Source organism: Glycine max, chromosome 8 (genome assembly GCF_000004515.6).
Source record: "Glycine max cultivar Williams 82 chromosome 8, Glycine_max_v4.0, whole genome shotgun sequence".
Classification (NCBI taxonomy): Eukaryota; Viridiplantae; Streptophyta; class Magnoliopsida; order Fabales; family Fabaceae; genus Glycine; species Glycine max.
The window spans coordinates 42042556-42058489 of record NC_038244.2 but is presented as its reverse complement, the minus strand read 5'-3'; the positions used below and the strand labels follow the sequence as shown (position 1 = coordinate 42058489).

The following is a 15934-nucleotide window of genomic DNA, read 5'->3' as shown; positions in this document are numbered from 1 at the left end:
TTTTATTTTGCTCACTGATTCCATATCTTTCTAAATATTGGCAGGAATATTTTGAAGTTTTCAGTTTGAGGGATATTGATCTCCCACATAACTGAATATTTTGGGAGCTCTTATATTCCATTTTCCTTTTCATACTAAATTTTACTGAGAATAGGAATTAAAAAATATCCAAAATGAAGGCAATGACAAGCAGTAAAGCAGGACTTTCAGGTTTTGAAATTTCATTACTGTATAAGCAATGTTTGTATGAGCTAAGAAGCTTTTTTTTTTTTATATACCAAGTTTTGAACTTTGAATCCTTCTGATGGTTTCAGATGATATCTGTAAACCACAAAGCCATGACGGGAAAGTGAGAATTTTATTTATTTGTTACAATATAAAGGATTCTGAGGTCAAAATCATCATTACTCATTAAAATTAAACTATGTATGAATATTTTTAAATATTTATATGTTAAGTTTGAAGTTAGTTTACATTTAGTTTAGGATATGAAGGCCGTATCTTAAATAAAGTTAGCTTTTCTCCTTATATATGTGTCTTGTGTGTATCTTCGAGTAACTGGAACTAAAAGAATCACTAAGCATTGCATCGAGATAACAAAATTTTACAAGTAAAAGGAAAATTTTATAGCTACTGAACTAACCAAATTATTTCAAATATATTCAGGGATGCATAAAATCTTATCACTTATTTAAAAAAACAAAATCTAGAAGATATACTGGTGAATGTTTGATAGTTACAGTTAATCTCACACTGCTACAAAATACACAATTAACAATGCTGCTATTACATCAGTTGAAGTAAAACCAATTTAACAAATTGTGTGGTGGTACAATTGTAATATTTTGCAACAGTTTTACATCAAGATAACCAATGTTAAAATCTCAATCCTTTCTCACACAACCTAAATTAACCTTGCACCGCTCCTCTTCTCTCTCACACAATAAGAAGGTCCTTCTCTTCCCTTCTTAGATTCTCTCACCTACACTATACCAAAATGGCGATGAAGAAGTCTTTGTGGACATTAGTGTGGGGCATGGAGAAGACAGAGATGTTAATTAGCTAAGAAATCTCAAATCGTCTGTCTCAACTTTTGGGGGACAAATTCATTTAATGTCAATTGGTTTGATGAAATCTAACTCACCTGTTGTGGCAGGTATCTATGGAGGAGGGGTGAGGAATAAATGTTACATCGATTGTCTCAACTTTTAGGGTGCAGCTTATAATATACATATTGGATAATTTCACTTAATGTCAATTGATTTTAAGATAAAATTTAACAAGAGATGTTATCCCAACATGCCAAAGGAGCGCACTAGCCCTCGTCGACAAAGATATTGTTGGGTTTTATTTTCTTTGTCAAGTCGCAGTCACTGAGAGAAAACTCTATTAGAGTCACTACTTATTTATACAAGATGTGAGTGTACTTATTTATACAAGATATGTGTGCTATACTCACTATTTTTTTTTCAATGCTTACATACTTGTCAAAAAAATTGATTAATTAGTTACTCACTATTAAAATGGAACACTATCATAATCTAAAAGTAACCAAATTTTGCAAAGACTAAAATCAGACAGAACGTATTTGCAGGTATTTAAAACATATTGAAGAATAAATTTTTATAATATAAAAAGTAAAAATGTACTAAATTTTGTGATTTTAAAATATAGGAACTAAAAACCTACGTATTAAATTTTTAAAGACACTAAAACAAAAAAATTTGAGAAAACAATAAATAAAAACATATTTTACTCATTTAAATTTCATACAAGGATATGATGGTATACAAATTCAATCCACATAAGTTGATAGAAACTGTGCGATGAACTTGAGATTGTTTGCTGGATTGCAGGTACCACATTTGGATAGCCCTATGACATGTATGCACTTTCACCTCTCTTCATCTTTAATCCATTCATGGTATAGAAGGTTTTGTAGGTCTTTTATTTCTACGTATACCGATGAAGGAAACAAAGTCTGCAATTTTTCTGGGTCAACAATCAAATGTTTTAGGTACTTAAGATGTATGATCTCCAACTTGCAGGAGTCCGAGTGATCTAATTTTCCATGATCCATACTTGCTAGTTTCCCTCCGGCTAAATTTAGATCTTTCAAACTCACGGGTAGATTGGTAGGCTTCAACAATCTTGGAATACTTTCTTCAGGAAAGTCTTCATCAAGATGCAACTTTTTCAAATTTGAAAGCAAACTGATCCGGATATCATCGGTATACCTTGTGCCACACACACCCCATGATATTATGAGATGCTCAAGTTTTGACAACCCTTTCAAGCTTTCAAACTCATTTTCATCGATTATGGCCCCACTTCCTATATGTATGCTGAGTCGCTCCAGATTTTTCAAATCTGCAAGATCTGATATTTGGTAGCTACTCTTGCTAGAACTACCAATTACAAATCCCTTGAGTACTTCAACATTGGTCAGCTTCTCAATCCTTTTTGGCATTCTCTCCAACAAGTAGCATTGAGACAAATCCGACCATCTGATATTTTTCAATGATTCAATATCATTAGGTAGGGTTTCTAGATTGTGACAGGCCTTGAGACCTAGAACTGCTAGGCTCTCAAGTTGGAAAATGGAGGGTGGCAGCTCGAATATTCTTCATATCCCACGGAGGCTAAATGCTTTTGATCCCTTAACTCCTTCAAGAATTCTTCATTGTCCACTTCAATATGCATGATGTTTTGGTGAATCATGCAGCCAACGACCAAGTTGAAGGACCTCCAACTGCTTCATTTTGGCCATCCATTGAGATAACTAGCACCAACATAAAAAAACACCTCTCCAATGGGTAGATTTCAAGCCAAACCTATCATTTAGTTTAACTTTTTGTTGGTCAAGTACCAAACTACGATGCAAAGTATTTGGGTGATGAGATGAGGCTGCTAGTTGTGAATAAACTCCACAAAGTTGTTCTTCATGATTTTGTAACAATGGATGCAAGGATTAATTTTAAATTTATTCACAACAGGACACTTTCCATTACCCTGCGGTACAATTAAGTTCCGTCTTAAAAGATGATCAAACACCATTTCAAATTGTCCTATCATGATGTAACCCACTATGACCACCAAAAATGTACAGTGTTTTTCTTTACAACATTGTTTTCAGGGAAAAGTAAGAGAGACAAGAAGAAACGTTTATGAAGGCGATCAAGTCGATTATGATGTACCTTAAACATTTCCAAGTCCTCAAATTGTGGGCTTTTAGGGAGTGCTCTGTTCGCTTCTTCTCTCTGCTTGAGCTTCACATCCTCAAATGTTTATCCTGATGATCCGGCAGCTTCTATATCAGAAGCTGGCAACAACTTTTGAGTTGAGACTCTTATTCACGTATGTTTTTGTTGCGAATATAGCCATCCACAACCGTGTCAAGGAGTTCTTCTTCATTTGTCTTCACCTTCCAAAACAGATCCTTTATCTTGTTCAACTCAGACTTCAAATCTTTAAAATCGCTTGTTTTTCTACTGTCACTAGGCGCTTCAACAGTGTAGGCACTGCTTTCAAGGGATTTGTTCGAATAGACATTTCTTCTGCAATAAGATATTGAGGGACAGAGTATTGGGAGATTTTGTGACTTTATGAAAAATTGATGAATGAAACAATATAGTTTTTGTAATAAGATTGAGGAACAAATTAAGCAGTGGCAGATTGTGTGATTTTATGAAAAAATGATGAAAGAAACAATATATATATGTAACTTTAATAAACTATGTAATCGTTGTATCATTGCATGCATGGAATAAAATGGCAAAAGCTTGAAGTCATTATTTTCTTAATACGGAGTTCAGTGCAACTTCATATTCACTCAATAGATGCTTCAAAATAAAATTGAAATTTCTTCAATATCCTACTATATGATAAAACTTCAACCACAACTTATAATTCCAATTGTATTTCAAAATTATAATTTGTTTATAAACTTAAATTTATAAATCAATATTAAATATGAATTTGTCTATGTAAAAAAAATACAAATTTATAAAATTCGTATATAGCAGGACAATTCTACTTCAGGTGTTTGTTTGTGTACAGATAAAAGGTTTATGATTAAAAGGTGTACACTATACTCGATCAAAATTATTATTTACATTTTATGAAATATATGTCCGAAGTTCATAATTTGATGACTAAAGACAGATTTTTTTTCATAGAAAATAAAGAATTTATTAAATTAAAATCACAAAAATCATGATTGAAAACTATGATAGAATATTTTTTGCTTCAGAAAATGATGAAAGAAAGGTATGTTTTGGTTTGGTTTAAGTTTGCAAGGAATTAATAATTATTCCAGAACCCAGTGACAAGTTTGGCATCATTCTTTTCTCCCATGAAAAATTGCCTCAAGTCCATCCTTGCTTTCACAAATGTAATTATTCCAGCAAATAATGACAAGCAAAGAACCAGATAGACTAAGCCTAGTTCATTCACCAATGAAATTGTTCCATGTTAGATTTCTAAACCAGATGCAAATTGGTACCTTCTGGTAAATTAACTTAATTTAATACATTGATCAAGGTGAAAACACAACATTAACCAGAAAACGATCGAGAGGTGAAAATATATACTAATATGTTGAGATAGAAAGTATGTAAAAACAATTCAATGTGTTAGAGACAAGAGAAGAAGACAGAAATCGTTGCAACATCTAGCTGCTCTTGTTTTAAAAATCTGTGCACGATGTAGCTCATACCAATTATTATACAGGTTAACTTCCAAATTAAAAGCATGACTATCAGTTAAATCGACTACTATCGTACGTGTTCAGGAGCTTCAGTATTCAGTAGAATACTATGGGTTGCAAAAGTGTTAGATGTACAATATAAGTTGCATGAATACGAGTACAGTATCAAATTATCAATCATAAGTATGAGTACAGGATATGAGATCTTTTAAAAAATATTAAGGGTACATGTACCTTAATGTAAATTTTAAAAAATAACAAATATAATTTACACAAACATTACTGAATCATACATAAATGATAAAAACAAACGTCAATAAATACTAGTATAATTTATAGCATAAAAAGGATATTTTTAAGTTCTTCAACTTGACCAAAAAAATATCTTATAATAAAAAACTATAATATATAAATATTGAACTAGCAATATTATAATACCTATGGATGACGATCACTATGATATCACTCTTTAATCGTTTCAATTTCAATATTTCCTCGTCTATCATCAGAGAAAACAATTGCCCCTAAATCTAGTTCGTCAATAGAAAGAGTAGTAACCACAAGAATATCAACCCCGTCATATAAAAATATTACTCATCTTCAAAATGATTCACATAGAGTTCAACTCATTTAATTTGTATTCACAAAGACTAGAGACTGATGAGTGACATATTTAGGAGGTCAAGATCAGAGACTAGAGAGTCTCTTGTCATCACTAGACACGATCAGAGACACGCAATAGCAACGCAAATGAGAGCAGATAATATGAAAGGAAAAACCTTATGTCTTTACTAAAAGATAAAGTTTTATTTATTGGACTCTGGGTCGTACAAACCCGGCCAATACGTACCCATGTGTACCTAAATTAAATATCCAACGTTTTTTTGGAAGATGTTTTTTGTGCATACCCAGTATGTACCCACAAATATACCAACCATTTTTTTAAAGCAAAAGTGAATTTTATTCATAGAGGGCATGCATGAAATGTAGGTGTGTTCAAAATTTGGGTATTTAAGATAACTATAATCATACCTAATAAATAACTAGATTATAAATGGGTATTATAACTCTAACCATATCTAGTTATTATTTTTAAAATATAGATATATAACTTGTTATGAATATACTAGTTATATAGCCAATGCAACAAGTTATATCTAAAATTAATTACATAACTATAATAAAAATAAATTATTTAAAATACTCATTTCTATAAAAACTATTTTATAATTATAACTATTTTTTTTTAAAAAAAATAAGTCATTTAAAATACCCATAACTATAAAGTTGGTTATAGTTTTATGCCTATTTTTATATAACTAGTTATAGTTATAATTATAATTATTTTTTTAAAACTAGTTATTTTGAGTATCCTAATGAAATGTGTCTCATCATAACAGACAATAACAAGATAATGTAAGAGAAACATCTATCAGTTCTTTCAAACATATATATAATCTGTCCAAAGGAGTATTATACCAGTTCGGTAAATTTACTCCAGGAGATCTAGCTCCTTTATGCTTAAACCAGATCCAAGAAATATGCTTAACATGGGACACAACACTGAGAACATCTGGAACAGTGTTGTGAAAAAATAACTTGATTTCTGTGAAGCCACACACACCAAAGTACAGTAGCATGCAAAATTAGAAACCTTAGCTTTAACACCCTTTTCCCTCTCAAAAACAGTCCGTAGCTTTAATAATTTAGATGTCTTTTATGTCTAAAGTTCATAACTTAATGATCTAAAAATTTAACTTTTTTTCATAGAAAAATTAAATTAAAATCACAAAAAATCATGAAGGAAAATAATGACAAGGATATTTTTAGCTTCCGAAAATGATGAAATTTGGTTTGGTTTAACTTTGGCAAGGAATTATTCCAGAACCTTGTAACAATTAAGTTTGACAGTATTCTTTTCTCTTATAATTAGTCTGCCCAACATTAATTTTCAAGAACTAGAAGGAAGTTGAGTTCATATATAAGCAGCAAAGTTAATTTCTGCCAAACAAGCATGTCAATTTCACACATTTTGGACTCTAATCTCAATATAGCTGGTATGGCTAGTTCAAAGCAGTTATGGTATGGCTATAGTTCAAAGCAGTTGGTAAGCGATAATTGAATTTAAAATCTTGATGCCAAATAATTACAAATTTCAGATCCACTATTTCATCCATTTCTTTTTAGTGCAATCTTAACTAATGTTGTAGTTCCCAAGGCTTAAACAGAAATATTTAAATTTTAAAATGCAATTTGATTCTTAAAACTCATACACAACCAACTTGGTTAAAAAACGGTGCACGATCACGATTTCAGCCACAAGGTCAAGGTTTTTAAAATGTCTACGACTACAATGCAACCACAATTGCATCTGCTGCATTTGTCTGCAATTATTCCCAATATCAAAAAATGCAACAAAACCACATACGGCTGCAACTGCAATGTAAAATCTTGGATGCTTGCTCATACCAATTATTTATTTTTCTTTCCCTACTACATCCTTATGGACCTAAAAACTAGGTAAAAATCAATTTAGAATGCATTGGATGTTTAATTTTCTGGTCTCCATGAAATGATATTTTAAGTTCTTGAATTTGCTGAAACTAAGTCTATTAATATATTTTTTACTTTTTACCTTTCAAAAAAAAAATGTTCTTGAAATTGTATGTTAACCAGACAAAAACATATAAGCCACCAAATATGTTACTTACAATCTTTGAATGGCTTTGCCATTTCTGACAAAAACAATAGAAATTATTTCTTATCTCCTGCATGAAATAAAAATTCACCATTACTCTGTATACTTTGAACACTTGTATCCTATGTAGAAGTCAGGGTCAATTATGGTGAGGCATTGCTTTCATCTTCCTCAACATGTGTCACCCTTCAATACCTTCTCCTTTTCATCTGGATCACCTTCATTACAACTAGGAGTTTTTATTTCATTGCCCAAAACCACTCCTTGGTTTTGTATGTAGACCCATTTTTCTTGAAAAAGGTAGAAAAACACAATCAAAGATATCTGAACAGTGAAAAGAATGTTCCAAATTTTTATGCCCTTTGATGTCTTTTGGTGGTAGGCTCCTAAACCAAGATATACATTCAAGACACCCAGGAATGTGACCGCAGTTCCGAGTATCCAGTGTGCAAAGAACCACACACTTCTTTTGGATCCCCTGTGAAGAACAAGAAAACTTCCATTTCATCATGTTCTATTAACAAAATAGTAAAACTATCACTAAAAATTAGAATTGAAAAGAAACCGTGAAGTGTTTAGATAAATGTACTTGCTACCTTAAATGAAAGAACATAGAACATGAAAAATCCAATAATTTTTACTCCTTTGGGGGGAGGGGGTAATGAAATCCCATATAAGTTTAAATGACAATAATGTTGAAATACCTAAATGTCTGCAGTTTGAAAATGAATAATCTAGTTCTTAAGAATTTTTGTTATGTTTCAAATTTTAGGATGTTGTATAGATAAAGATAATAAGGATATTATTTTCATTACCTAAACTTAAGGATGTTATCAGTTTTATCTTAAGATCGGGGTGTTGTTGGTATTTGAATTTTGTGTTACACTAAAAGTCTACATATAATGTCCAAGGATAAAAGTTTAACAAGCTCCTATGCATTCTCTTCTTTTAAAAAAGTATTTTTTCTACAAAAATCCCAATTAATAAAATGATTCAATGATCTAAGCTTGCAATTTTAGGTCAACATGGATAAAATTTCCTAACCAATAAAATCATGTAGGCAGATACACATTTTCTCAATAACAGGGGAATTCAGTAGTTTTTACCTTTGTGGTCGAAAAATGCCCAGTAAAACTTGCAGCCAGATAACACCATATAGTGCAACTCCTAATCTTTGATGACTATTGTTGAAGAGGTTGTTGAAATTTTTTATGGACATGATTGCTCCAGCTGTGGCAAGTAGCACCGCAATCATCTGTTGAACAGAAATTCAAAAGTATATATCATATTAGAAAGGAAAAGGTCATCAATGAAAAAAATATATTAGACAAGTTAGTTATTTCTGTTAATGATGGGCTAATATTAACTTCTGGCCTTCATTATAGCTGTGACTTAGTGACAGGAAGGGCCAACAGCATAATTTTGTTGTCCTCTTCACAGGCTGTGTTTCACAAGTGAGATGGAGAAAGCTTGAAATCTCTAAAAACAAAAAGCACTATTTAATAAAATGCCTTTCTTGTCCTCAAAGTATCCATTATAGTCCTTGACAACAAAACTAGGAGGCAATCACCCTCGCATAATCTCATTAGCTACTAATAAGCTTTAGACTAAATAAAATAACTAAAAAGATAAATCTTACAACTTTTAGCTTCATTTCATCATCACTAAAAGTTAATCAGTGGTGCAACTAGCTACCACCTATTAAAATAATTGGAAACCATTGGCGGATCCAAAAGGGGACCAGGACATCCCTCTTGCAAAATTTTAACTAGTTAAGTTGTCTCAAAAGGCTCAAAAGTGACCAAATATCTTGTTATATGTATCCTAATCTAAAACACTTCAGCTTATTTTGTACTCACTCGTATTTTATTCTCAAAATTGTATGTTAACTTTAATCATTCACTAATTGACAAAATGCTTTAACTTTATGTTTGAATTATATATAGATTTAGAGTTTTAAAAAGTGCAAATCAGTTTTGAATTCATTTTATCCCCTTCAAGTCATATAGACATATAGAACTACAGGTGTATCAAACAGTTACATTACTAACATAATCATACTGTGTCTGACCTGTAATAAAAATGAAAAAATAATAAAATCTTGAAACTTCTGCCAATAAATGTCAACTAGTTCTAGAATTATCAATTCAACTGAGCAAGGTGGAGATAAAAGTAGATAGAACCATTTTAAAAATACTATTTACTAATTTTTTGCCCTTTTCATAGCAGAAATTTTCTAGACTCGTTCTGTTTACTACCATGAATACTTAAGTATATACACAATCAATTCTTACATCAGATTCAGAATTATGATGCCATATGGACTAATAAGATATACTTGCCTGCAAAATTGAATGAACATAAAACAAAATTCTATGCCTTTTTGGATTCTTCTCTCTGTTTGACAGTCTAATTGCAAGTATACCAACAGGCATCAAGAACCCCATTGAAGCCCATAGGAGAAAGCCATGCAATGTAATCTGAAACTGAAGTCCCGGACTCATCTTCACATATAAACCAATCACCAAAAAGTTAGATTCACAGACAAAACTCATAAACAAAGGATTAAACTTCATATAAGATTAGAAATTAGGCAACGGGAGCATAATTAATGAACAGGGGATGCTGCCAACTTTATTGAATAAAAAAACTCAGAAGAATATGCAACAGAAATGGAACACCTTACCTTAATGTGGTTGCTATCTATGGTTTTTGAAGGACTGCTTGTAATTTGGTGGTGCTCTTGGGATGATCTAACAAGGGGAAATATGATGGAAACAAAACTTGCAAGAAAGAGGAAAGCAATGAACTTTTGCTGAACTCCCATTCTTCCTAGTTCTTTTTTTTTTTCTATATGAAAATATGAAAAAGTGGACAAACTTAATCTTCAATACTAGTGAAGATTTAAGGAAGCAGAAAATTATAACATTCTAAAAATAAAAACTGAATATGATTTCTCATGGACTGAAGGATCTAGCTTTTCCTTTTTTTTTTTTTTTTGGTGTCTTTTTGCTATCTGTGTGTGAGGATTTCTGAGCGGTGAGCACTCTTATCTATATAGTACAACAAAAAAAGTTGTCACCAATTCAGTGAAAATATGAGATCAGTATGAGGTCAGAGAAAGCTCATCAGAAGACTCAGGATAGAAAGAGAGTTTAAACCTTAACCTTCCTAAGTATATACATTTGATTTCAGCTTATATTGACATTTTCTGAAGGTTGTTGCATGGAAATTGATTGTTACTATATAGTCCAGAAGATCTTATATAAATAATAAATGGAAGTGGAAATGTGGTATGGAATGAGATTTCAAACTTGTGGGGTTCACTTTGGCAGGCTTTCTGTGTTGATGGAGGAGAGAATGTGGACTTGCAGAGCTAAAGTGCGTCAGATTTCAATGTGAGGGGTTAAAATTTATACGTCTATGATCTATGTAATGTACAGAGAGACAAAGTGGGTCGTGCTAGATTTACATGGTAGTGAACATTATCTTTTGCTTCCCACTTTTGAATACACATCATTATAACATGCTTGAATAGACTTCTCCACCAACCAAATACCGAGGGCCAATATACATAATTTGATTATTAAAAGTAGGTCAATAAAATCAGATTCTGGAAAGATTTTCAACTTCTTAATAAAAAGCAGAGTAAATGCTCACTTTTGTATATAAGTAAAGCAACGATAATTTAGTCTTTTTTTATGTTGATAATTTAGTCTTGAAAAGTACAACAAATTATGATTTAATTTTTTAATGTAACAGAAGTATGACAATTATATTCTTGTGTTGTGGTATATTTTAATGTTAAATTGATTTTTAAATTTTACAATTTATAGGTTAAATTAATCTATAAACATTACAATTTAATGGTCCCATAAAATTTAATGATAGTATAATTGTTACATTTTTTTATATATACAAAAATTAAATTAGAATTTGTTTTTTTATGAACTAAATTATCTTACACTTTTAAAGTGTTCATTTACTAAAAAAAAGTATATCTGCTTTTATGCTGCTTAGCTAATGTTTCTTTTCTATAGAAACTATTAGCTACCCATTTTTGTTGGTATTACTACTCATTGCACTTGATATTTCATATATAGATATATATTAAAATTTTGAGCCAAATCTTCTAATCCATTATGTGGGCTATTTATATTATCATTTTTTGGTAACTTCTTAATTATGCTAGTATTATCAAAGCTATAAATAGAACATTATCTGTATTATTTTTTCCTATATTTTATTTAATGGCACTGGTAGGTGACTTACAAAGACGTCAGAGGATATGGAAAATCAAAATATGTGTAGCAGACACCCATAACTCAGTATCATTTTGAGTTACTAGAATTGGATAAATCCACACTTTAATAATAACAAAATATTTTAATACCACGCCAGTCTGTGATTCAGTGAGCTTGTGTGTGTTGTTCATTAATCATGTAGACTTGTAGAGATTCAAGACGCTAAAAGACAAATCATTTGTCAACCACGTGAGTGCATATTATTATAATTAATATACTATAATAAGTATATGTATACTTATTGAAACCTCTAACTATATCTTATACTAAAAACTAATTATATTTAAGCATAAAATTTGTTCCAGCCAAAGACATAAAAACCAACTAACATTTACCAATAAAATAAACTTTTTAAACAAAAAATTATTATCAACTCTGATTTTAATTGTACAATTATACGCAACTGTGAGCTATTTTCATAGGAAAAAAACGATAACCATGCATTCTCTCATAGCAAGAACAGAAGGTACGTACTAACAATCTAATTTAGCAAAAAGAAAAACGTTCATTTATTATATATATATATATGAACAATTATTTTCAATGTGATCCCAGTTACAGTATCCCATCTAGATCTGTTACTACTGTTATAAGTAAACTGAAATTGATATGAAACTATATATTATGAAGTATGAAATTCATATCGAAAATAAATCTTAGGTATAAGGATAAAAAAAAAAGTATAATATTCTAGTATCTGTGTACACTTCATTGTGCGTTATAACCAATGGTACAATAACAACAGTAATGAGCTAATATTTGAAAATAATTATATGTACACAGATCAAATTAAATACTTTAATATACTTTTTGCCAGTTTACATTCGTACGTTTTTTTATTTAATATACACAATAAGGCAGAATTTCATTCAAATTGTTTTTTTCTCCATTTTAGTTTATTCTACACTTTTCCACACCATGGTATATTTGACTATTTGTGCATGTGCACAAAAAATGATTGTGCATGTGGTTCTACATACGACATATTGCGGTGATTTTTATGCGATTAGAATTCTTTTTTCTTTTTTTTCTGGCATTTTTTATTTCCTCCCCATGAACTTTATGTGGAATTTTTTAAATTTCAGAATTGTGACTATTCAGAACATGCGACATTGTTTTCTTCCTATAGCTAATTTTCCTGTGTGCGCTGAGAAAGTGAGAATAGAACAAAGCAAAGGATGGCTATGGACAAGGCATAACGATATAAGGTATGAATAGTGGACCACAACAGAATAACCAATGCATGAATTAATGCTATTTTTTTTATGAGTGAATCCAAGAGTTTCTTGCGGAAAGCAACGTGGTCCTACTTTATGAAATAATAATTATCATGCACACCATATGATAAATTGGAAGCTATGCCTATACGTGAGGATATTCATTTGCTAAATTTGAGTGATAGTGAAGTCTCTACAGCTATGTTTTGCACGTGATTCAACATTAATTGATTATTGTTATCGTTCATCACACTTTTGAACACAACCCTCTTCTATTATTGTTTATCCTTATACATCAAATGTTTATTTAAACTCCCTTATTAGTCAGTGTATAATGATTTTTAATATGAAATGGAATGAAGCAGAGCATAACGGAATAAAATAAAGTTATTATTCCAGTATTTGAATATTTTTATTGGAGAACTATAAAGTCTTATTCCGGATATATAAAACAAGTTGTAGTATATATAAACATATATAAAAGGATTTAATTTAATTAATTAAGACCAATTGGTCCACTATGCTCGCACTACACATTTTAACAATTTTACCATGGAGGGTGGGGATGACCACAGAGAGAGATTAGATAGAAAAGGATGCAATTTATTCAGTTTAGTTTTATTTTATTTTATTTTAAGCATTCAAATAATAAAACTTAATATTAACTATTGTATTTCATTTTTTTAATGAAGATTTTATTGGTAGACGATATGTAAGTATTTTTGTTAGCGCTGGATGAGCCTTGAGATATTCTCTATTCCTATTGAACTTCTAGGATCTAACTTACTTAAATTTTTTGGAAGAAAAAAAAAACTAAAAATTCATTTCTTTGCATCATTCCATATGTGCACACCATACGTGTGGTTAAAAGTTACCCATATAAGTTTATTTTCATTTTAAAAAAAAAAGGAGTTAAAACAAGCTAGCAAAGAACTAATTCTAATTAAGATGTAATGAATATCTTCTTACTATGTTTGAAGTGTGCACATCATTAAAATGAAACTACAATGTCTTGTGGTTTGAACCATGCTGAGGGAGATTCTTCTCACAAAAAAAAAAAAAGTATGCAAGTATTATTGCCTTTTATAAATTATGGACATATATACCTGATTGCATTATATAGTTAAACTAATCTGGAATGTTCGTTAATAAATTGTCGTTATATATACACAAGAGTTATATCACAACCACCATTGGGTCATCATAAAACCAAATGGGTCCATGACACCAAGGTTGAACACATGAGCCCATCATAATATATTTCTTTTTTTATATAAAAATAAATAAATCTATCAGCATATGAGGTTGTTGCGATGTCTGTGCTTCAAAACAAACATTGCCCACTAACAATCATTCCCTTGACAGAAATGTCATCAAAATTCCCTATTAACATATGAGGCCCAGTGATTAATTAGTAAGATTAGTGTGTCAACTGTCAAAGATAATGATTTCTTCTATTGGTTTCAATGTTTGGTAATTTGGTTATATATCCAAAAAAAAGAGTCAAGTACACAAGATTATTACCTTTTTCAACAAATTGCTTCCCTTATGTCAAGGGGTATCTCTAGAAAAGTCTAAATTGATTGGAGCCTTGTAACAACTTTTCTTTCAAAAACTTGATTAGGGTCGCTTTATATCTTATCATTTTCTAATCTTTATATGTCAAGTGTTGAAAATAAGCTCATCGGAATAGGGAAAGGGTTTTCTTAATGAAACATCCCTGCAATTGAAGTCACAATACTAATCATTTGTTGCAAGAAAATTCTAGCTGAGAAACTTCTTACTCTGCCGTAAATAACGCTCCCTTTTCTTTATTCTTAATATTGACTTTCTTACCTCTATATATAATGGAGTTTTATTTTCCCCCCTTCTCCTTTCCTGATGAGGCCAATTATGACTCATGGTACATGAATATTTTTCTCTTTCAACCTAAGTTACATTTGATTTTTTTTTTTTTTTCCATCATATACACCAGCATTGTCAACAACCTGCAATTTTATAACTACATGAAAATTGAAAATTCAACCTTGTATCTTTGATAAATTTAAACTTGCTTTAAATTCCCTTATACCTAGGGTGGCATGGATTGGATTTTTAAGAATCTAATCCATATCTAATTCATACCTACTTAAATAGATTGGATCTTAAATCTATATCCATATTTTTTATAAAAAAAAAATTTAGATTCAAGATCCAATTCATTTAAGTGGATTGGATTTAGTCATATCCAATTTATATCTACTTGAATGTTATAATGATTTTTTTTACCAATTTTAGTAATCAAACGTTAAAAAGTGAAAACTTAACATCTATTCATTTAAGAGTTATTTTTAGTCGACCTTGGTCAAGACTATTTTCGATCGATCTTGGTTAAGGTATTTTCGGTCTACCTCAACTAGGACAACTTTGACTAACATTAGTCGAGACATTTATAGACCGACGCCAATAAGGACTATTTTTTGGTTGACATCGGTCAGTGTATTTCCGATCAATGTGACACCCTCTACCCTACAAATATATGTACTAATAATAAAAAGAATAGGAATGCAAAATTAATTAAAAGTTTTAAAACACATTTAAATAAAAATATTTCGGAAGGTAAAAGGTTCATATTCACTTTTCTAACATCATAATAAAATTTGTCCAAATAAATAAATAAATAATCATCAGCTCCAAACAAGATCGTCCAAGTTTTTGAAAAGGAATTCAACTAATAGCGAAAACCATAAAACAACTACATTGTTCATGAAATTATAACATGTGAATTAAAAGCCTTGTGCCCCGATGTCACATCTATCAGAATATTTCCCTGAGAAAGGCTAAGCCCCTCCATCTCCAGCATGATCATTACCATAGGCTGGCTCACCTAAAACAAAATGACAATCAACCCAAACACAAACACACACCGAAAGTGAGTTATCATATTTCTAAATAAAATACGGATAAACAAAGACATAAGCAAAATACATTAAGAAAATATTTATCATATAGCCCAACGTAATACGAT

At 30.7% G+C, this 15934-nt stretch overlaps 1 protein-coding gene and 1 pseudogene across 1 annotated transcript; one reads left to right on the top strand and one right to left on the bottom strand.

Moving 5' to 3' along the window:
- LOC100782497 (callose synthase 7-like) overlaps nt 1-528 on the top strand; it is a 37784-nt pseudogene extending 37256 nt beyond the window's left edge.
- A 6773-nt stretch (nt 529-7301) lies between these two features.
- LOC100781965 (cytochrome b561 domain-containing protein At2g30890) lies at nt 7302-10849 on the bottom strand. The gene is made up of 4 exons (XM_003530681.5): nt 10093-10849; nt 9749-9910; nt 8513-8661; nt 7302-7884 (listed from the first exon to the last, which is right to left on the bottom strand). The coding sequence occupies exons 1-4, from the start codon at nt 10231-10233 to the stop codon at nt 7578-7580; spliced, it is 759 nt and encodes a 252-aa protein (XP_003530729.1). The 5' UTR covers nt 10234-10849; the 3' UTR covers nt 7302-7577.
- Between the last annotated feature and the right edge of the window lie 5085 nt (nt 10850-15934).

Coding starts and splice junctions, on each gene's coding strand:
- LOC100781965 (XM_003530681.5), bottom strand. CDS start 10,233: ATGGGAGTTCAGCAAAAGTTCATTGCTTTCCTCTTTCTTGCAAGTTTT. Junction 9,911..10,092: donor TAGATAGCAACCACATTAAG/GTAAGGTGTTCC, acceptor TTATATGTGAAG/ATGAGTCCGGGACTTCAGTT. Junction 8,662..9,748: donor ATGTTCATTCAATTTTGCAG/GCAAGTATATCT, acceptor TCTGTTCAACAG/ATGATTGCGGTGCTACTTGC.